Genomic DNA, 23530 nt, shown 5'->3' with positions numbered 1-23530 from the left:
GTAGTTTCTCTTTAGGATGCAAGCAAAATGATAAATTAGGTCCCTGTTTTCTGCAGTAATAAATGTGATAGTTAGTTTTTTTGCAGTATTATTTTTGTTGCAAAAGCACAAAGGGACAAAGTTGGTAGGTAGACCAATAACCCTTAAACGTTTTTATTAGTAACAGTATATTTACTATTTTACAGTATATATTGTCATGGCGTGTGGCCGCAGGTCGTAGTTAGCCTATCGCCACGTTAGATGGACTAAAACTGAGGTGAACTTCCTGATTCAATTCTGACGGAATAAGGGCTGAGTCCCATTCTTCGCACTTTCACTCGCTATGTGCCCTAGTCACTCGGTTTGCGCGTTCACGTGAAAATGGGGTGTGTCCCGATACTCTCAAGACCGAGGCAGAAGTGCCCTCAAACCATGTCGTAGCCACTTCAAGACCGAGGGGGCTCTCGACCTCACTTGGCGGCGAAGTGACTACCCAGAAGGCTTTGCGAATTCTCAATATCAACAAACATGCCCGGAAAGGAACCGCACAAATGTAAGTAGTTTTCCACAACCACGCATGTATTTGCAACAAAATGTATTGAGATATCTTAGTTAGACGTAAATGCAATAGAAAATCGTATTTTCGCGTTAAAACACGAACATTGCAAAATCGCTACTTTACGAAGTGCACTAATCTACCAAGGGAGCTGGCAAAAAAAAAATCTTCACGCTACAAACTTTAAAGTAGGATAACTGGGCAGAAAATCACGGTTCAGCCCATCCCTGTTTTTATCTTAAACGAGTCGTCCTTTTACATCTACTGTACATGGCCAGTCGCTAAAGGAGCATAGTCAGAATACCGTTCTGGACATAAGCGCTTGTTTACTGCACACAATTTCGGGTGTCGTGTTTTATTTACAATATGATTATTTCATGTGAGATCAGAATGCATTAGTTTTCATCATGCATTATGAGTAATGTCTCCGAATTTCACGTGGAAATACAGTTGAAACAAACTACTATCACATAGTCCACTGCCTTCTCTGTAAACACATATTAAGTAAACTAATTACCTTCTCAAAATGTTGTCCAAATGTGGAGACAATTCTAAAGCATATGTGATGCTGGCCAATAGAAGGCTTATACAGCCATAAGAATAACATGTCAATTTTGTGTATCTATTCACTATCAAATAATTATCCAGAACACATCCTATAATTTCCTGTCTCACATCAACTTGCTGAGCATCCTATACTCAGTTGTTTTTGTACAATACATCAGCATTAAGTAATTCTTGTTTTTTTCCACCCAACCTAAAGGCCACTGTAGAACGTCCCGTGGAAGAGCTGGTCACCATCACAGCTACCACGCCATCCACACCACCGGGCACGTCGTTGGCACCTTCTAATCCGGCGCCAAACCCCAAATCACCCAGAAAAAAAAGGAAGCACGATACACTCCTTGACTTTTTGAAAGCGGAGTCTGCCGGAGTGAGGAAAAGGCTCGAAGAAACTGTGGCCAAAACTGAGCGGTTCCCGTCCTTTTTGGGAAGCTCGTGGACAAATTTCCAGAACAGTGACATCTCTGCAATGTTTCCCTTTGTTTTATAAAAGGATAATATTGTTTTTTTTATTAAGAACTCAATGAAGTTCCAGTTTGTGTTTTCCAGCTTCATGGAAGTATTGGTATATTTTTGTTAAAATTTGTGACACATTATTTACTATTATGTATTTTGGCCCAATGTGAGTTTGTTTTTCTGAAAGTAAACTATTATTTAAGCTGGAGTGATTTGTAGTTGTTTTCTGTCCAACAGTCACATAGTTCACACACAGTATCTCACATCATTATGAAATAAACCACCAAGGTGTTACTCAAAATGAAGATGTTTATTGAATAGTAATGCAGAAAAGCACATAATGCAAATGTGGGTCTGACTTAAAGAGCCTAAATATGGCTTTTGGGCAATTTATTCCATATTAACTGTGGACAATTCTTTGTACGGTGGACCTGGGAACCCTGGAGACCCGTGACACCACACGGTAGGACAGAGCGTGGGCCAGCCAGTACACGTAGATCAGGACCTCCAGCCACGGCCCTGTTCCCTCTTTAGCAGCTCATGCAGGGCCCACATAACCTTCTTGCTCAACCTTAAGTCCTGAATGAGTTCTGACTCCACATCCAACCATAAGCACAGGATGGGAACATTCCTGTCCAACCTGTCCACGCTTATGGGACAGCCACTCTGGAACACAATAGATAACAATTTAGACATAAAAGTGGGCATAGAAAAGAAAAAGACCGCTTTAACTGTGATGTAAGCATCATGAAAAAATGTTGAAATGACCTTTTTTATATCCAATGACAACTCTTTTGAATTAAATTCCTTATGAACTAAGGTTTTTGGGTCGTACAGGGAAGTTTGGTGACGATATTATGTCAGCTTAAGGGTCAGGTGGACTGTTCTTGTGTTTGTTTACTTTTCGTCATGTCACACATTCAAAACCCCTACTATATGTCATAAAATGGCATTAAGATACTAATAAGTAGATTGCCATTTATGTCTACACAAACATAGGGTATTATGTGAACGTGCATTGTATGTTAACTCTTACTGTATTTGACCGAACGGGTCATTTTTTTTAATGAGTGTACGTACCTTGTAAAGATGAATCAGCACTACATAGCGCCGAAGCTGTCTTCAGTATAGCACATTTCTCCTCCGTTGATTGGAGACACGGAAAAGATGATGAGCTTTCAGGCAATCGGTAATAACACAGCTGTAGCGGGCATTTTTAACGTTGCACGAACTCTCCAACTGACACACTACGTTGAGACTCGAGTTGTTTACATGTGACGTAGGCCTATACGTCACTAAGGTCTACAGCCAATTAATATTACCGCCATCTCCTGGACAGGGGTGGAACCTTGCAAGTCTTGTCCAAACCTTTTCCGCTTTGCACTTCACTCGCGGAGGGCACTCCTCTTCGAGGGACCTCACTGGAGGGTCCTCAGGGCCGAGTGAGAGAAATGGGATTGGGCCAAGGTCTTTGCAGGCGTGCGCACGTGCACGTGTGCAAGCGCTGTCACCAGTGCGGCGTGCGCGCGCACACGATCCGTGGCTAGCGGATTCTCGCCATCACATGCAAAATGGCGGCTAAGCGTATAGCCGACCCGGCCCGGCTGGGTGACTGACAGGCGAGAGGAAACTGTTCGTTCGTTCGGCCAAACTCAAAACAAGTCTCATTCCGGGACGACGAACCATACGCACCAAAAGATGGCTACTACATAAATGCAGTCCCGCAACCTGATGACAGCCGACGAACCTACGCCCGGGGGACTAAAAATAACGTTTTTAACTGGGGTAAGTAGGAAATGAAGAACCGTTAAGTGCAGCTGCTGCTGGTTTTCTGCAAACAGAATTCCCCTGAAGCGAAGGAGCGAGCGATTCTTTGCCCATCTTTCCCTTTCTCTGGCCTTTCACTTCGAAACGCGGAATGTAGAGGATGGGACGTGCTGTCTTTGGCTGGCTTAGTCCAGGTAGTGTGTGCCACAAGTTGTTCCCAAATTGTTACATTCTTAAATCTCTTGGTGAGTTCAAGCCAGGTTACTTTTTAGTCCTCATTTTTTTAAAAACAAATTTTAACCCCGTCGGACATTTGCAGAGCTATAAAAACAGATCTTAGGGGAGGACAATACTTCCCATCCATCAATCCCATCCAATAAATAAATAAATGATACCGATCCGCTATCGAGACTTTTTTGCTTGGAAATGTCATCGTCTTAAAATAATTGAACCCTTCTCCCTGAGTTAGTTTGTATTTTGATAAACACAGAAGAAAGGTTTCAGGCACTAAAAGAGTTTCTATTTTTGTAACTACATCGAAAACTTTAAAAGTATGACAAAATCAGAAATATTTGTATTACAGCTGTTTCAGAACAAAAACCAAGAGTCAAGCCAAAATAGCGTGAGGTAAATAAAAATTCAGTATAACAACAAGACATTTTATTGTACAGTATTTTAAACAAAAAGTCAGTAATGCAAATCAAATGTCTATTGTCCTCGTTGGCTCTGTTGCCACACTGTCAACACATTTCCCGTTTTTTTTCCCAGAAACTGTAACATGTTTACATTTTTGTTGCTCTCTATTTCACGTGTTTATGCCAACTTGCGCTGTTTCCAAAGTAGCAGACATCTTTACCACCTCGCCGTGTCTTTTTCTGTAATTCTAAAAGTCAAGTCATGTTTATTTGTATAGCCCGTAATCACAAAGAGTATCAAAGGGCTGCACAGAACACATAGATTATTGCAAACCACAGACTATTATTACATCATCCCCCAATCTAAAACTTTCATGAGGGCAAGGAAAAAATCAAAAACCTCGATACGAGGAAAATGAAGAAACCTTGAGAAGGGACTGCACATGAGGTAATCCCCCTTCCAGGATGACCAGGCCAAAATGGCTGTTGCAATAACAAATAATACACAGATATTGTCAACATAAAATATAGGTTATTCATAAGCTATATAATATAAGTGTGTTTCAAGCCTAGATTAAAACAGTTCTACTAAGGTTGCAGATCGAATCTCAGGGGGAAGAGCATTCCACAGCACCGGGGCCCGAATGGAGAACGCTCTCGAACCCGCTGAACTCTTCTTGGCTGTTGTGATCACTAGTAGATCAGCATTTTAGTTCTAAAAAGCCAAACTGCATTGCACTTGCTATTTTCCAATGTTATTTTTAGTTTCTAATAGGGCCGAGGACATAGAATTACCACCATCTCCTAACTTGCTGGCAGGATGCAGCAGCAGGCCAGGTAGAGAGACATGCTAAAAGTGTGCCTGGCAGTCAACCAATCAGGCGTTAACTTATACAGTTACCAAGGATGCAAAAGAGAAGGGCTGCGCTATCTACATAGAGAAAGCGGCGCTTTGAGGAAATCGGTGGAGGAGCCAAGTATTGATCCTAGGATGATAGTATTGATAATATCGATATTTGGATGAATCCGCCCACTACTAACAGACATCCACACGTGGTAAACCCCATTCCTTATTTATCTTCTTCTATTTCTCTTTTTTTAGGGTCATTATGTTACAATCCTGTCACTTGTTCAAATTCCTCAACAAGAAAGCAACTCAGTCCTGTAGAGGATGTTTGAATTCCATTGTCGACCATTTACAACATAAACTTTAAACAAACTTGTTTTTGTTTTTTTTGCAAAAATCTTTGCTTAACTTGAGTCAATACAAGCGACTTTGTGGCTGGGGTTGCCCTGGAGGTTGGTTTGGAATTGTTTCGTACGCCGTAGTGTCCCTTAGCAAGTTGTTGTAAATTACCCCTGATGCCCTGGTATCAACATTCAAAAGACACTTGCACTTTGTTTTTTGGGTCACAAGGAATATGGAGGGTGTGAAATCTGTTGTCAAAATGCACTTTCGAATCTTCATCTCACTAAAACTCATGCATTGAAGTGTAGATTAACTAATGAAATAATGGCATACCTACTTAGGTAAAATACGTACATAACAGCTCTTAAATTCCTTTCACTCATTAGTGTTGTCTTAATCGATTAATTCATTAATTAATTAATTAATCTCTTCTTCTTCTTCTTCTTTCTTGGGGTTGTCCATCGATTCGATGATGACCATCTTCTTTTATTTGTGAGTCTGCTGATGTTTGAACAGTCCGATCCTGGATTGTGGTCGGAGACTCAGGTAAAAGAGGATACCTGCGCAATGATGGTTTTTAAAGTGGCGTAAGGGGTGCGCTTTCCCCAACGCCACTATCTTGATTGTAAAGAAGATGGTTCCAGTGGCAAGGGAGACCCTAGACGACTGGCATCTTCCTACAACTGCAGGCGGCTAACGGGATCCAGGTCTGTAGGAAACCGCCTCAAAGCGTGCCGCCACCAGCTTTTGGGATCACTCTTAGTCTGGACTCTACCCTTCGACCTGTTCGGCTTGGGTAACCCTACCAGGAGTACGAGACTCCCGCCGACATAGCTCTAGGGGTCATGGAGACGCGCAAAGTGCCCCACCACGATAAGGTGGTGATCCGTCGGGACACTTAATTAATCTATGATAGCGTTGTCAAGCATCCATACCAAATTAATCATCTTTTATTTCCCAAATAACCAATTAGATAGCTAGGATTCTCAAGGGAAAATGTTGCTTGGTGTTCGTTGTATTCTGATTTATGTACAGCAGCTAAAAAACTTTGATAGCCAAGTATCATCCTACACATATTAAGAAGTAGCTTGCCCAGAATGCTGTTTGGCACATTTGTTTTCAATATTAAATGCCCCCGTCCCAAACACAAGTGTGCAGCAGCAGTTTTGAATGCTTGATATGCCCAACAAGTTCCACTTATGTTATGATAAAACCATTTTGTTTCTTATGGAATGCTTAGCAATAGTCCTTTGGTAATTAAACAGTGTAATGACTGAAAGGGATTGTAACGTGTCCAATATATATATTTTTTTGTAAGATTAAAGACCATATCATCATAGTTGAAGCTCAGTGATGCTTCATGAGGTACGCATGATGTTGTTTGCTTGAAATAGGCCAGCTCTTGATAAATGGCCCTGGTGTCATCTAAACTTCTCAAAGCCTGTATGAGATAAATTAAGATTATTGTTATCATAAACCATGATGTATTGAAGGACATACATTGTCAATAGATCAGTTAATCGTATTTTACATAGGCAAAGCCCGCAATGACATCCATCCATCAATAATCTGCACCGCTTTTCCTCAGGAGGGTTGCTGGTGTGCTGGAGCCCATCCAAGCTATCTTCGGGCAGTGGGCAGGGGACAGTCTGAACTGGTTGTCAGCCGGTCAGGCACACAACTCACTCACTCGTTCACACCTAGGGACAATTTGGACCAGTCAATTAACCTGACATGCATGTTTTTGGGATGTGGGAGGAAACCGGAATGCCCGTAGGAAACCCACGCAAGCACGGGGAGAACATGCAAACTCCACAGAGGAAGGGTCGATCTCATGACCTCAGAACTTTGCCGCACACTCGCTAAACACTGCGCTGCTGTTCTGCCTCCACAATGAATAACTAAATGGTAAATGGTCTGCATTTATATAGCCCTTTTCAAGTCAATGAAGACCTCCCAAAGCGCTTTACAATGTGCTTCACACTTACTTATATTTTATGTTGACAATATCTGTTCATTTTTGGTTATTGCAACATCCATTACAGGAGATGGGGCTAATTTGATGTCCTCTGCCCTATCAGAAGCTAAAAATGACATAGAAAAATAGCAAGTGCAGTGCAGTGTTGGCTTTTTAGAACTAAAATGCTGGTCTACTAGTGATCACAAGAGCCAAGAAGAGATCCGCGGGTTCGAGAGGGTTCTCCATTCGGGCCCTGGTGCTGTGGAATGGTCTTCCCCCTGAGATTCGATCTGCAACCTCAGTAGAACCGTTTTAATCTAGGCTTAAAACACACTTGTATTTAATAGCTTATGAATAACCTATATTATATGTTGAAAATATCTGTGTATTATTTGTTATTGCAACAGCCATTTTGGCCGGGTCATCCTGGAAGGGGGATTACCTCACGTGCAGTCCCTTCTCAAGGTTTCTTCATTTTCCTCATGTTGAGGTTTTTGAGTTTTTCCTTGCCCTCATGTAGGTTTTAGATCAGGGCATGATGTAATAATAGTCTGTGGTTTGCAATAATCTGTGTTCTGTGCAGCCCCTTGAGACTCTTTGTGATTAAGGGCTATACAAATAAACATGACTTGACTTGACATACTTGCTTACATTTCTCCAATCACCTTGGCAGTGTTCAATGTAAATTGTGTTTGTGTGTGCAGCCTTACCTGGCCTGAATTTGGGCCAAAATATCAATTATGGTCCGCAGGTTTTGTTAAAGAAATATATATATATACTGATTTGGATGCCTCCAAATGAATAATGAGCTTATACTGTTGGTCTTGTTATATATTCTGTGAACAATAATAGTCCATGAACATCAGAGTTTCTTTGTTTGTGAATTTCTGTGTTCAACCGTAAGTCAGCTTGTGTCACCGTAATTGTAAGAGAAACAACCCTTTTGCATAAATCAAAGTTGCTGATGTTCTAAACCCAAAACATACAAAACTAGGTATTTTAACATACAGGGAATAGTCCATTTGAGATCCGAATTTTTATTGCACTACTATTATTAGGCCGGAGCTCGGTGGCCTTGGGGGTATGGCGCCCGCCCTGAGACTGGGAGCTTGTCATACCTAAGACTTAAACATTGGTACCCGTTGCCTCCCTGCTTGGCGTTCAGCATTAGGGGTTGGAATTGGGGGGTTTGGTCACCTAATGACTCCCAACACCTCAGTTGGGTTGAGCGAGGGGGCCGGGAATCCCCTCTGAATCAATCTCCCACAAAGAGTCCGAAATGACTCTAGCCACCTCCCACTAGGGCGATATGGCTGTGGTATATATCTAATTATTAGGCCAGTCTCAAAGCATTACGTTGTAAATATATTTTGCCCATTTACCTTATGGTCTTTTTTTTTCTCTTTAAAAGTCTTTTGTACATGTTTAATTACCGAGACGTACCATGTCTAATGGGATGTTTCACATTGTTGATATCAATGACAATAAATACCATTTGATACAGAATTCATATTTTTGGACCAATCCAAATGATACATTTACATGCCTATTGACAAACGAACAAATTGGCGTTTGCAAATGATGTCATTACACAAATGGATGTTGTTTCTGCATTTACCTTTTGACCTTAAAAAAGATGATTTTATCCATAAAGTACCGTGCTCGTTTCCTTCTGGCTCCAAAAGGCTGCTCCATGTTTGTGGCAGTGTTTACAAGTTGTGCTTGTACATACATTACTAGTCGGAAGTATGGACTTACATGATATATGGATGGATACAACTTTGGCATTTTTGTCATAGAAAATAAAATGGAAATGTCCATTTTAAGATAAACCAATACACATGAGGCTTGTTTTGTAAGCTGGAGTTTGTCTTTTTAAATGGTCTCTGTACTACAAGCCCACAGTATTTTTGCAGCACGGACAAAGATGAAATGACCCCAAAGGAGAAACTTCGCCTGCGCATTGATTCACACAAGCAATCGGGCCATTCAAATGCGTCTATATGCACGAGTAATCCAAAAATCATCGAACTAATCAAACAATTTCAATGAGACTACTTAAGATTGAATCTTTCTTCTTTGGGGGTACCAGTACACAAATTCATTTCTTGTCAGAGCCTGGTAGCAAATTTTTGACTTTTTTCCTGTATCAAGTTTACTAATATTAAACGTCTCTAAACCAAAAGTGCCCACAAATCAATAGCATTTATGCAAAATCAGGAAGTGGCCTTTTTCATGGCTCATTACAAAACTAAATTCAGTTCTGTGATGTGTTTATTTACATACAAACCTATACATGGACACTAAACTTAGAAATACAGTAATTATTATAATTTAATTGGGATAAAAGACTACTATTTGTTGAACAAATGTCTGAGCCTAAATAGGGTTTGTTCTATGGTATAAATATATATTAGAGTATTGAATAAGTCACTCTACTTCGTGGGTTTTACTCTCGAGAGTCCTTTTTGGAACGCAACCCTTCGAAAAACTAGTGATTACTGTATAACTATTATGTGGAATTTGATTTCACATCATATTGGTCTGTGTTTTGAAGCTTTTAAAGCTTGAAATGATTACCGCCTGCTGCACTATCGTTGGCTGCTATAAATATGGTTTATGTAGGTTGCCTGGGTTTTAAAGGATTCTTTTGTGACATCTGTGCAATCTGTCCTTATGAGCACTTCAAGTTTTCTGTTGCTTTATGTTTTCCCTGGTTGTGTAGCTTGAAGTTAAGGATTTCAGAATATACTACTATCTCCTAGTGGAGTGTAGTGTGACAAAAACACAATATGGGCGCGCAAGGGGGATTATTGTAATGTTGTGACTGAAAATAAACTCGAGTGTACATTAGTACAGCAAACAGCAAGATGGCAATATGCTAAGAAAAAAAACAACTCTTCAATGAGCAGGCAGGCAGGTCAAACCCGAAGCCTGCGCCACAAGTTAAAGGGACCTTAATAGCGTGATCCTGCTAAAGACCCTCCCAAAACTACACCTCCCCTGTGTAATATTACAAGTCAAAGAATGCCATTCATTCTCGCCATGCTGTCAGTCAGCTAAAAATACTGTACAATGCAAACCAAAGCCACAGCCCATAGCAGATCTACACCTCCCCATGAAAATCTTTGCTCATTTTTCACTGCCGGCCATATAGTTGTAGAGAACCGGGCTTGTTAATAGAATTGCAAGTGTTTTACCAATGTACCCTATAAAAAAAGGCAAGGCGAGGTTTATTAGCTATGGTTGCAGACTGACCTGAATTAAAAGCACCAACCATGTCTTTTACACAACATGAAATAAAATGATCTGCATCTATATAGCGTTTTTCAAGTCAAGACTTCCCAAAGCAAGAACCTTAATCCTGCGTTTTTTGGCTACTGTAGCCTGAAACTGGTAAAAGTAAAAAAAAAAAAAGGTCTGTTTGAAAAACAGTACAGTCCAAACGCCAACCCAAACCCCCAAAAAGATGAAAAGGGAAGAGTTTATCAGTACCCGAGGAATGAGCTGACTTGGACTGCGATTATGACTTTAAACCAGGCGATGGTGGCAGAGAGTAGCAAAACACCACCTTTAAGACGTAAAGGTTAGCCATAGTTCACTCTGAGACTGATCTTTGTTTGGCACACTCAGTTTCGTTGACTGACAGTTTAATTTTTGGGGTGTATGATACATTTCAAGGAAATATTCAAACACAGTTATTATTACAATGCAATGACCTTAAAAGAAGTAGTGATGCTGACCAAACCTTTCCCTTCGATCAGAAAAAAACCTAAATATAAATATATTTTTGAAAAGACCACGGAAATAACATTTTTTTGAGTCTGTGACACAGCCATCAGCTGCTATACCCTTTTTAAAAAATTGGAAAAACCCTTGATTGATTAAATTTCCTTAGTGCATATATTAGAAGAACTTGTATATTTTGTCCATAAGAGGAATATTTTACGCAACATCTCCCCGATTCAGAATTGTTACTGTTTTTCATTATTTAGAGTTCACTGTTTTTAAAGTTAAATGTGATTTGATCATATGTACTTGGAAAGAGCTATGACAGCTAATAATATAATGTGAGGATATGGGAAACCTCAAACTACGAGTGGGAAAACACCATAGGATAAGAAAAATGAGACTGCAAAGTTGTAGATAATGTGTGTTGACCTCAACTTGTTGACTTGAGATCACTGCAGGAGTTTAAACAAAGGCTCACTGAGAGACAAACCTCAGGCGTTCAGCTCTTTCTACAAAGGAGTTTGTCTGACTGAGACAATACAATTGGGCACTCTCAATCCTCTTGAATTAAAACAAATAAATAAATTAATACACATTAAAATGAAAGAGTGATGCTGATGAAAAGTCACCACATCAGCCATGTCAATATTTTAGGCTCGACCTATAGACTCTGCGCTCAAACAGGGCAGCAGCAGGGCCGTCACATGTAGGAGGTAAAAAGGAGCGTCTTTAGGAACACAAACACAAGCTCACCCAACATCTGCTATGACTTAAAACAGAAGGGCTGGCTGGCTTTACGATTGTATAACTTGAAATCAGGTCATTTACACTCTATGTTGAGAGATAATGTGGAAATTAGTGCTTGTGTATATGCACACCTACACTTTGAGTTCTATTTTAGGTTAAAAAAAAATGCCAAGCCATTGCACTATTATTATGACTAAAGACAAACTAAGCACTATGTTGTAAATATCTTTTCCGCTTTTTATCCTGACAGTCTTTTATCTTTTATTTCTCCATAAAGTCTTTATTACATGTTTACACTGGAGTGGCATGCCTAATCGAGTTGTCTACCTTGTTTCACAACATAGCTATCAATGATAATAAAGACAATTCACATTAAATACAGTCAATTCAAGTCAAGTCATGTTTATTTGAAAAACCCTAATAACAAGGAGTCGCAAAAGGCTGCAGAGGCCACAGACTATTGCAAACTACAGACTATTATTACACCATGCCCTGATCTAAAACCTACATGACGGCAAGGAAAAACTCAAAAACTCAGCATGAAGAAATGCTTTTAGGTTGCAACTCGGCATTCGCCATCCTCCAAAACGCGTTGGCAAGTTTCATTTGTGATGAAACTTTAATTTTGGTTCCATCTGATTACAGGACATTCTCTAGATCTTCTCCAGAATCATCCTCATACGCTTTCTGGTAAATCTCTGATTTTGATTGACTCTGAAATCTACTTTGTTGTTTGTTTTGCACACTTTACGACTGGTTAGCACATCTCCCTCTCAGTTTATGTGTCTATGTGTATATATTGCAATAATTTTGTTCAAGACAACTGGTCTTAGGGCAACATATATGATATAAATATATTTCGTAATCGTAGACAAATAGCCACCACACAGATTTTGTAGAAATCTGGGTTTCTGTGGTTCTCATATATTTCGTGCAATACTAATTGTTGTAACTACCGTACTATTTTTTCATTTGACCTATCAGGCACTTGGGAAATGGATGACAAAGGCCCTCGTGTAGCTGACTATTTTGTTGTGGCTGGACTGACAGAATCATCCAAGCCTTTGGACCAGGAAATCCACTTCAACGATGCGTTCCACAAAATTGCCAAGCCCAAGTCACCTATTACAGATGTGGCTGTGGTCATCCGCTCGATGGGTGATGAGGTGCCCCCAGGATTTACATGCATTGAGACTACACCTAACGGACATTCGGCTGATCTCAATCATGGAGGGCTTATGGCACCTCAAATTTTTCTATGCTACCGGCGAGGTTCTGACAAGCCACCACTCATTGAACTGGGGTAAGAGTCTTGTGTTTGAATATTTTAAGTTCTCCTGCTCTGCCTGAGCAGGCATAGTGTCCCAATGGCAAGAGATAAGTACTTGGGTCTCCAAATACAAAGTATTATTCTTATCAGCCACTCACCAAGAGGCTTTGTTGGTATTGTCAGCTGCCTTTTTCTTGCTGATAATTCTTCTGGCTACAACTTGGTTCGACACGGGTTTGAATTTATGTGATATAGACAGCTCTTTCTCCATGCCAATTAATTTATTCCTGCACATATGTGTAATGTTTTACTTATGAATATGTAATATTACACTGAGGTTTATAATACAAGAACAGGTGTAGTGAAGTTTTTACAGCATGACTACATTGATATTCATGGGTAAGAAAGGATCACAGCACAGGGTTTCTCTGGATCCTTGAAAAATCTTAGAGGGCATTGAATTCCTTATTTCTCAAGATAAGGCCCTAATTAACATTAAAATACAATTTTTGAAAGTCCTAAAAGTGTGAACCCATGAATATTTATATTTGTTAAAACTAAAAAGTTTCAGTAACATTCATTAAATGTCTTTTTCAACAAATTTACTTCCGTGGCAACTAAGCGTGACCACAATAACGGAACTATCAAAGCGGTGATATGGTTTTTGTCGGGTCTTTCAAGCAGATGCATGTCTTATGACTTTGACAGGTATTGGTATCAGCATTTTTTTTTCAACAGACTGATTACCAAGTCTTAGAGCCAAGACTCTCTCTCCCGTGCTCCTACTCCTCCCCTGCCCTTCTACTCCCCCTCTCTACCTACCCCGCGCCATCTGATTGGTTAAGTGACCGGTGACAGAGCCATTGAAACAGGAAAAATAACATAAGAGCGGCAGCTCAGCTAACTTGTCCCGACATGCCTGTGTTGATAGTAAAGTGTGTTTGCAATTAAGAGATAGCGTGTAAGGTGTCATTAATTTGTTTTGAGAGGCACGTTATATGGAGATTAAAACATTAGCTTTTATTATAACATTGGTTCGTCAATCAAGCATGTGTCTTTGTGTTTAAGAGAGTGCATAAAAATCATGCTAAAGTGGAATTGATTTGCTCTTACCATAACATTAGCTCATCAATCTGGCTCTAAAACAGGAGTGCCCACACTTTACAATTTGCCTGCTCTGTTGAAATTTCGATTCCCTTTTTTTTTAAGGTTACTTAAGTCATGTTGGTTACATGGAAATTTTTATTCACTTATTGTAAAAAAAACATGGAGCTATTTAAGTTTTTATGTACCTTTATAAAAGTTGCTGCAAAGTTTTCGGTTAAAGAGAAAGAGTTGTTATGAAATTTTGTAATTCTGTAGCGATTAAAAGCACTGATCAATAAGCAACTAATTTCAATGGTCAGGATTTATTTTCTTGTGTATCAGAATAACATTTATGCCCAAAAGCACCAAAAATGGTTGTTGCAAAATTATTTTCTAATGTTACCATTGTCAGAGGAAGCATCATGTAGGAAGCGGCACTGCATGGACCCTGGACATCTAAAACCTTTGTTTAATGTTCCTCATATTTGTGAAATGCTGTGTACTAGTTGGTCACCATGCACCTTAGTTGTGACATTAAAGATTGGTTAAAGCAGCATATGGTTTTGTTAACTTTCACTCAGGGGCAAAAAATTGATTTCAAATGTGAAAGAAAAAAAGATGTGATAATTATAGTTATAATTATCGATGTTGACTAATCATACTCTGTTAAATAAAAAGCTATCTTCCATTCCTTAGAATTGTTTCCCTAAAACCTGCCAGCTTTGTCAAAATGTGTAAGCAAAGAAAATTTAATTTATATTGATCTGGTTCAGAAATTTAATTCGGTTGTTAAGGATTCGGCCAGCAGGTTGTACTTACGGTTTCCCACACAAATTAATTTGAAATAGCCTAATATTGTTTCTAGCATTTATCATTAAGGAAGCAATACTCTAAGCATATTGTATTTTAGCTTTAAATGATCAATTTGGCAGTTTTTTGATATGGATAATGTTTGATCAGTACAAAAGGAAATTAATATAGACGCACAAATAAATCAGATTCAGATTTACTTTATTGTCATTCGTGTACACGTGTATACAGAACGAAATGTCGATACATAAATGATGCATTAGGTGTGATTCTAACAAACTACTATTATTTACATGACGAGGGAAATGGAATCAAAAGAAAGAATGAATGAATAACATTCTTGACACAAGAACTCGTGTTGTTAAAAAAGGGGGGGCTTGAGAAATTCTGTAGCAGGTTAACAGCACTGATCAATAAAGCCGATTTTAATATATTCCACTTATTTAGACGAAGGAACTGTTTCATTGCGTGTCATAATGATATTTATACGTAGCACCAAAAGCTGTTGGTTGTGAAATATTTTCTTGCGTACCTTTGGGTCAGACAATGCATGATGCTTTTTTAAAATAATGTTCTCTGAATGGTTGATTATAACAATTGTGTATAATAGGCAATGTGTCATCTGGACACACAATGAAATGAATTATCTGGCATGACAACTCTTGATAACAAATGAACACATGGGGTTTCAAATCTTTCTCATTGAGCTGGACAATCTGGCCACTTCCTGTGAATCAATTGTGGGTCTTTTGAGGTACTGGCAGAAAAAGGTTAGGGGAAATTGATTTGTGGCAGTGTAGTTCTTCTACATTTGTGAGCTCAGATAGGTGATATCAGCTAATGTTATCTGGGGTGAAATAAAAGTAATGAACACGCTGTTAAAAGCAACAAAACACTTTTGAAGCTTATAGTACTGAACTAGCCGTTTTGTTTACTTTTGTGCACGTGCTATGTAACATAAACATGAATGAGATCCAAACCAGTCACAAATGATTAAGACTGGGTGGTCTTTTTTTTTGCATTCTGCCCATTGTTTTGATCATATTTTGGATGCTTTTTTCCCCTGATACTATGATACTCCATTAAAGGTAGTAGCATGGAAATAAGTACCGGTACGTTTTTTTCGCTTGATTGATGGCTGTTTTGATCTTGCTCCCACAGTGTCCTATATGAATGGAAAGAGAGACTTAAGCCGGGCTGTCAACTTATCCAGACAACACCCTCTGGTCGCCCCGCCAACATCAGCGGAAATTCCTCCCAGCGCATATACATCACTTACTGTAGGGCATCTGAGAGCCAACAACATGCTTCCCTCGCGGTCACTGATATCTGTATCATTATCCCAAGCAAAGGAGAGGCACCTCCGCACACCTTTTGTAAGGTGGAGAAGAATCTTAACAGCAGTATGGTAGGACTAATTAAAACAAAAGGATGGCATTTGACAATCTGATTTCAATCTGTCAATCTATCTAAGTATTTGACATGAAATGAACATGCTCTTTTTTCCTCTTATTCCAGTGGGGTTCTTATGTCTACCTTTGTTATAAAAAGTCTGTGACCAAAACCAACTCTATAGCATACAAAGCAGGTAAAACTTATTTTTTACCTCAATTTTCACTTAATATTTGTTTTTGCGAGTTTTAAGGATTTTGTTGCTCTGCTGTTTGTTCTAATGCGCTTGTCTGGTTATAAAGTAGTTCAAATCTCTAAAGCTCAAACTGGTATCCATCCACCAAATATTTGAAAGTTACATTATTTGCATGGTGCAGCTGTTTTATTTATCTCGATAATCTTTATTATTTTTTTCCCTTCCCACTTCATCTGTATTTGTAAAATGTAGTGCAAAATCACATAGAAAATGATTAAGCCCATCAGCAACAGCAGTTTTCGCTTTTCCTCTATAATTTAAGCACAAACGTATTGGTCAAATCGGCCATGCAAAATAACCATGCACAGATGACTCCTAAGAAGACCGCAGGGTTGGGTAGGGTTACTTTAACTGGAATACTTTCAATTACTTTTGGATTACTCCAATACCAAATATGCTAATAAAAGACAAAATAAACTAAATATGAATAAAATTATAGAATAGAATAGAATAGAATATACCTTTTATTTATTATGACTCACAACACGTGGTAAGCTTTCTCTCCTGGCTTTGATCTCTTTGATCTCCGGCAAAACTGACATAAAATGCTACAGAAACAAAATGAGAATAAATCCAAACAGCTTGCCAACATCATTTTTGCCGTTCCATGTATTCCATTATTCCCTAAGCCTGCACAAAATTTAGTAATTCTATTCATATTTAGTTTCTTTAGTCTTTTATTAGCATATTTGGTATTGGAGTAATCCAAAAGTAATTGAAAGTAATCCAGTTAAAGTAACCCTACCCAACCATGGAAGATCGCTATTGTTTCTTCGGATCTCAGAAGGAACTCTTATTTAAAAATCTTCTCTACTGCTCCTAAATTGTTGTCCTTTTTAAAAAAAATATATTTTTGAATCATTTAGGATTGTTCAGCAGATATCCAGAGGAGGACTATGAATTATTCCCACTGCCAGAGTCTGTTCCTCTCTTCTGTCTTCCATTGGGTGCCACAATTGAGTGCTGGCCAAACAACACAAAATACTCAATGCCTATTTTTTCTACATTTGTCCTGACTGAAGCCTCTGGAGAAAAGGTTAGAGGATTACTTGTTTGGCTCATACTCTCCGACTGTCATTCTCTTACCCGTTCAATCTACTGTATATCACATTACCAAACTTGTTAGAAAAAGGTTTCTGTTCGATCTCAGCAACAACAAAAATTATTATTGTATTGTTCATAAAAGTAATACCATAAATTTATTAACCCATTTTTTTCAAGAATTTTCTGTGTTTATTTATCTAATATGTTTCAAAATACATGACGAAACAGCATATTTAATAAAAAGGTTTATTGTGTACAACTTTCCAGACTTTCAGTTGATGTAAAATGTCCTATTTAGCCATTATATGTAGTTGGTTTACATTATTCTTATAGTCAGGTCAAGTCATTTTTATTTGTATAGCCCTTAATCATAGAGTCTCAAATGGTTGCACAGATCAAAGACTATTGCAAACTATTATTACAGACTATTATGATACCTGCAACTTATTATATTTCAACACTTATACTAATACTATACGAGCTGATTCGCTCCCTTACAACCAAACTTATTGACTACCAAATCCCACAATTCTATACTCCCACACCTTACCAAAAATCACCTTTCAATTCTCTAATATTTAATTTGACACATTTGTCACTTTCTGAGTAATATTCTCAACTTTCTTAAGATAACACCCATCATAAGAACCTTTTCCATTAAATGTGTGCAAAACCGGTTGGTACTTCGTGAAAAGATAGAACGTTTTAGGACAAAGTCAGTTACAGGCTTCTACAAGCCATCTTTGTTTGGCTTCGCAATTAATGTTAAGTAACTGAGTGATTTCCTTTTTGTAACTATCTGTCTATTTGTATGCTTTTATGTATGTTTGGCAGTTTCACACAACCAAAATGTCAATGAAGAAGATCTATGAGTTTCAAATGGAATGGGGCATGGAACCCTAGTCCAGATTTAATAATAAAGGGTTAAAAATATACTGGTCAACAGATGATGAACTATTAATCTAACACACATCTTCTTGTTCTCAGGTTTATGGAGCAGCCATACAGTTCTATGAACCGTACCCAGAGGAGTGTCTCACTGATCAACAGAGGGCACAACTGGGTCTACTTTTCAAAGATACACATATAGCCTCCCCCTGCAGCAGCCCAACAGATTTCAGCAACAGTAGCACTCGCTGCACCTGTTCTCTCCACACTAACAAATGTATCTGCCTGCTTTCTCACTGGCCATTCTTCGATGCTTTTCGCAAGTTTCTCACCTTTCTGTATCGCTATTCCATCTCTGGCCCTCATGCTCTGCCGATTGAGAAGTGAGTGGCCAAATTTTTGTTTATGACTTTTAGTTACATTTTCTTAGAAACACATTAAGTCAAGAGATCAGATTAACACACCGTCTGGTTTATTTTTTTTATTACAACTGTAATTTGTGTATTTTTTAACGCACGGTCTCCTGTTTGTATGTTTTACAGTATGTTTTTTTTTTTCCTCAGGCACATATCTCATTTCATGCACAAAGTTCCCTTTCCATCTTCTCAGAGGCCTCGCATCCTTGTGCAGGTACAATTTGATTTCTGTGAGAGAATATACGGGTAGGGACGGCTACTTGGAAAATGTAATCAACACTTACCTGTTGAAAAATCCAATCAGTAATGTAATCCAATGGAACTTTGTTAATTTTGATTACCTTTGGTTTGCTCCACCACCAAATATGCTTAAAAAGATAGATAAACATAAATGAAATTAAATGACTCTATTTTTTAAAAACGAATAAGCAATGTAACTTTGAAAAAGAATTGGAGGAAACCAAGATCAGGTAGATGCTTGTAGTCCTACAAAAAGTGCTTACATTTTAACCACGTGGTAGATTGTATTAGGCAAAAATATTTTTTTTTTCTTTCACATGACAGACAAAATATGCTTTGTTTTAGTTCATATTAAGAGCAAGTCAAGACAAAATATTTTTAAAACACTGTTCACGTTCTAAATTTACAACAAACTCTAGTACGTCTTGTGTTCAAGTTTTACTTGTTTGAATTGGGGATGTCAAACCTCTTGACAATATTTACTTTTACCAGGCTAAGCAAAACATTCTCACAATATAAAAATACGGTTATTCTATAGTGATTTCAACTCCAAATAACTGCAGAATACAAAAAGAAGACATTCAATCATATTTACTAAATGTCCCTGAACGCATGCACTAGCGTGCAACTGCGCTCCCCTCACGTAAATCCAGGCTCATGGCAATTCAATAATATAAGTGCTACATTGAAGCATATATAAAATACAGATAAAAAAAGAAGTGCAAAAACCTGCAACACTGTGTATGAGTGGCCGTCTGTAAAGTTTACGCAACAGATACGGACATAACTACGATGCATCCGCCACATCCTCTATCTGTCCCTCAAGTGTCAGTGACTGAAATTATGATAGACATAAAAAGTGTATCGGCGCATTATGCATATGTAAATATAGTTTTAAATGAAATTTCAATCCTGCAAAGTAATCCTTAGTTTACTTGTAATTTACTTGTACTTGTAATTTGAATACGTTTTTTTTTTCTGTAACGGAATACAATTACATTTTTTGTATTCTAATTACGTAACACTGTTTCATGTATTGCCTCACTCACCAACCCTGTTGATTATGACTCATTGTATTTGTTGTAAAGAGTTACATAAGAATTTTTTATGACATTAATTAAAGGGTGATTCAGAACTACATAAAGCATTTATTTGTTTTAATACATTGTATCCATTTTCACAGCTTTCTCCTCATGACAGTCTGATGCTGAGCCAGCCAGTTTCTTCTCCGTTACCTCTCAGGTAATTGTAGGGTTTCTCTATAGTATGCTTTGTCGTCCTGTTCTATCTGTTAACCGAATTATTTTACAATTATGTTATAATAAACATATACATGTTTTAGCTTTCTGCTGAATCCCAATAATTTCATTCTGCTTTTTATGTCTGTCTACTTTTTTTTAGTGGTGGCCGTTTTTCAACATTGCTCCGGAATCTGGGTCCTGAGAATGCTGTCACCCTGCTGGTTTTTGCTGTTACTGAACAAAAGATTCTGGTTCACTCATTACAACCCGCAGTACTGACCAGTGTAACCGAAGCTTTGGTGTCTGTAAGTTGCAACATTAAATTGTATTGATTGGATTGGCATTATTGCTAATTTTGATTTTGAGTTATGAACATTTTTGCACCTTCCTTTGTCAGATGATAAACATAATACCGTATCCTTATGTATTTGTTAGAGCTATGAATTCTGTTTTCATCGTCAATCACAAAAATAGATAAGATGCAAACTGATCTGTAATGCAAAGTGATTGTCAAGTATTTGATTGCTAATTGTTGGTTTGAAATATTCCTTCTCCTCAGATGATCTTTCCCTTCCACTGGCCATGCCCTTATATTCCTCTTTGTCCCTTGGCACTGGCTGATGTGTTAAGTGCCCCATGCCCATTTATTGTTGGGGTGGACTCTCGGTATTTTGAACTCTATGATCCGCCACCGGATGTGAGCTCTGTGGACCTGGACACCAACACCATATTCCAGTAAGTGCAAAGTCCAGGCATGCTTAATAGACAGATGTTTACAATGAAAGTGTGGAAACAGTACAAAAACTTCCAACCCAATAATAATAAAATCATATGAATCTGTCAATCCTGTGGGTTCATAGTAGGCTAACCTGAGAGCGACAGTAATAGCCAAATCTGCATGGCTAAAAAAAGAAAAAAAAACTAACCATTTACTTGATTCAGAAATGAGACTGCAACAATTCGAGACTTTGCGTGGTCATAATAATTTTCCTTCTTGTAGAGATGAAAACTATTAAATTACAAATAGATGATATGGACATTGAATATGTTGACAAATAATAGGATTTATGAAGCAGGATTTGTATGGGGTGTTATCTAAGGCCGCAAAATTGTTTTCATAGACATTTGGCAATCAACAAGAAAGATCAAATAATACAATTAAAAACCCACTTCCAAAAAAAAATCATTGCAAATCTTAATTATTTGGACCCTCCCTATTTATTTACAGCCCACATTGAGAGGTGATTACCTCTGCAATTTCTGATTTCTCTGATTTCTGACAAATGATTTGGCTCAATTTTAGCTAGAACAGTGGCTTTGACAATTCTGATAGATGAACATCAATCAGGGATCCTTAATGACAGGCAAATGCATGGCAACATACGTTAAACCATTTATGTGATTTTCACAAAAGAACATCACTGAATTGTATTTCAACTCAGTATGTTGTAATCTTTTGCATCAAACTTTGGTGTATTTTGGATTTTCTCAAGCTTGTGTACAGTACACATCTCCTGCTGCAATGATCTAAATTGATATGAGCATGTTCAGCCGGATACAACTCGGGTAAATGTGCTGCCAGGGCTGCTGACTCAGCCATGGAAAAAGGGCGTCCCACACATTATTTGTCTCCAATCCATTATTTTCACATGTGCAGACTATTAAAACATCTTTCACGTCATGCATCTATTTTGCAGAATTAATGACCTGATGCAATCAAATGAAATGATCTGCATTTATATAGCGCTTTTCAAGTCAAAGACTTCCCTTTACTATGTGCTCCACATTTCCCAATGGCGGCCTTGCAGCCATGGAAGGCGCTAACCTGCTTATTAGGGGTATTAGGGGTTCAGTGTCTTACCCAAGGACACTTCGACATGTAACACGGACGAGCCGGGATTCGAACTGGGTTCCCTTGATCCCAAGACGAGCGCTCTACCTCCTGAGCTACTGCCGCCCCGATGTGTTCATTGATTTCAATCAAAAAAGGACAGCAAGGGGAGGGTGCATAAGTGAAATAGCCTTTTGCTCTTTCTTATTTGCTTTCTAAAAAATGTGTATTTTGTAAGTATGGGTCCATGTTTCATAATCAACAAATATTTTGTTCTAAAATGACATAGAATGTGTTAAATGGGGGAAATCTTTTTTGTTAACTGTAATTACTGTTGTAAATTACATTTTCAGTTCTTAACTTTACTACTCTGAGATTGTGATAGAATCAAAACTTTCAAAACAGTCAAAAAGACCCCATTTGGCAAATAGTACAAATTGCTAAGCAAACAGCATACAGTACTGCGAAACAGAATAAAGCGGAATGTGAGTCCAATTTAAAAAATACATTGTTTTCCATGTTACTGTTTGTTAATGACACTGTCAAATGGGAAGAGCCAGTGCCAGACAGTTTTTGCCATTTTGACTCATTTTGAAGGCTTACAGAAAATCTAGTTCTGTCCCCATATACGATTATAACATAAAAAAAGAAAGCGTTTTCATTTGAAAAAAAAGTATCTTTCTTGCTTTTACTATTATTTAGTGAACAACAGTTGAACATTGCTAAATTGTCTGAAAATACCCGTTTCCAAGAAAACGCGGATGTATTTCAAGCAGAACTTTCACTTTTGTGCTTTTTTTTTGGGGATGTGTGATATCTCCAGTGTAAATACAAACAATGTTTTCATTAAACACTAGGGCACTTTGCTTGCAAAAGAACTTTGCGAGAACCTTACAGCGCCCAATGTTTCCGGTGACCTGGTCACACAATTTTGGTCACCAGGGCGATCGTGTTTGCGCATGTGCACGAAACCAATGCCTTCGGTCAGAGAGGGATGAAAAAAGAGGAATAAAAATGCTGTTGAAGCTTCAATTGTCTGCACTTATCCATATCGTCCCAATATTCACCTCACTGCTTCCCTGCACCTACACACTCTCGATGGCTAGATACAGAAAGCAATGCTAGAAAGTTGTTTTCCCTCGATGTTTGGACGTAGATCTAATCAAAGCCACTCCTGCCATCGAATGGTGATTTATACTGAATTAATTTCCAGAGGCTTGATACTTGCTGATGAGCAGCACCAACGCTTTTATAATAGGTACAAAAAACACTTTTTTTACGTTTTAGGACACAGGGACAATGCTTCCGAATACGCATTTATACGTTATGGCATTAAATGAGCTGTAAAAATGTAACTGTAAATGTATGATTTTGATAGATATATTTATTTGGTCCCCTTTGGGAAATTTATTTTTATCGACTGTACTAGGGGGTACAGTCAGTGCTGTCGCAGCAGAGCGTGGACCAAATG

The 23530-nt window shown here is 38.3% G+C and overlaps 1 protein-coding gene and 2 long non-coding RNA genes across 6 annotated transcripts in view; 2 read left to right on the top strand and 1 right to left on the bottom strand.

Annotated features, from left to right (window-relative positions):
• Positions 1-295: 295 nt before the first annotated feature.
• On the top strand, positions 296-1763 carry LOC148367292 (uncharacterized). The gene is made up of 2 exons (XR_015850292.1): positions 296-532; positions 1299-1763. It is a non-coding gene; the product is annotated as an uncharacterized LOC148367292 (long non-coding RNA).
• An 83-nt stretch (positions 1764-1846) lies between these two features.
• Positions 1847-3018, bottom strand: LOC148367291 (uncharacterized). The gene is made up of 2 exons (XR_015850293.1): positions 2636-3018; positions 1847-2221 (listed from the first exon to the last, which is right to left on the bottom strand). It is a non-coding gene; the product is annotated as an uncharacterized LOC148367291 (long non-coding RNA).
• A 46-nt stretch (positions 3019-3064) lies between these two features.
• The window catches only part of LOC148367289 (C-myc promoter-binding protein-like), a 54279-nt gene continuing 33813 nt past the window's right edge, over positions 3065-23530 (top strand). The window contains exons 1-10 of one of the 4 annotated variants that reach the window (XM_088334149.1): positions 3065-3340; positions 12570-12888; positions 15913-16159; positions 16270-16339; positions 17266-17435; positions 18431-18714; positions 18895-18961; positions 20171-20229; positions 20389-20533; positions 20788-20963. In XM_088334149.1, the coding sequence (XP_088190275.1) occupies positions 12581-12888; positions 15913-16159; positions 16270-16339; positions 17266-17435; positions 18431-18714; positions 18895-18961; positions 20171-20229; positions 20389-20533; positions 20788-20963 (1526 nt within the window). In that variant the 5' untranslated portion in view covers positions 3065-3340; positions 12570-12580. Of the gene's footprint in view, positions 3341-3473; positions 3517-12569; positions 12889-15912; positions 16160-16269; positions 16340-17265; positions 17436-18430; positions 18715-18894; positions 18962-20170; positions 20230-20388; positions 20534-20787; positions 20964-23530 lie in introns of those variants that run through there. The other 3 variants (XM_088334148.1, XM_088334150.1, XM_088334151.1) reach the window with 3 other exon arrangements.

Source organism: Urocampus carinirostris, chromosome 4 (genome assembly GCF_059441175.1).
Source record: "Urocampus carinirostris isolate Australia breed hairy pipefish chromosome 4, RoL_Ucar_1.0, whole genome shotgun sequence".
NCBI classification, from domain to species: domain Eukaryota; kingdom Metazoa; phylum Chordata; class Actinopteri; order Syngnathiformes; family Syngnathidae; genus Urocampus; species Urocampus carinirostris.
Note: the sequence above shows the minus strand (reverse complement) of the source record. Positions and strands in the feature narration are given on the sequence as shown.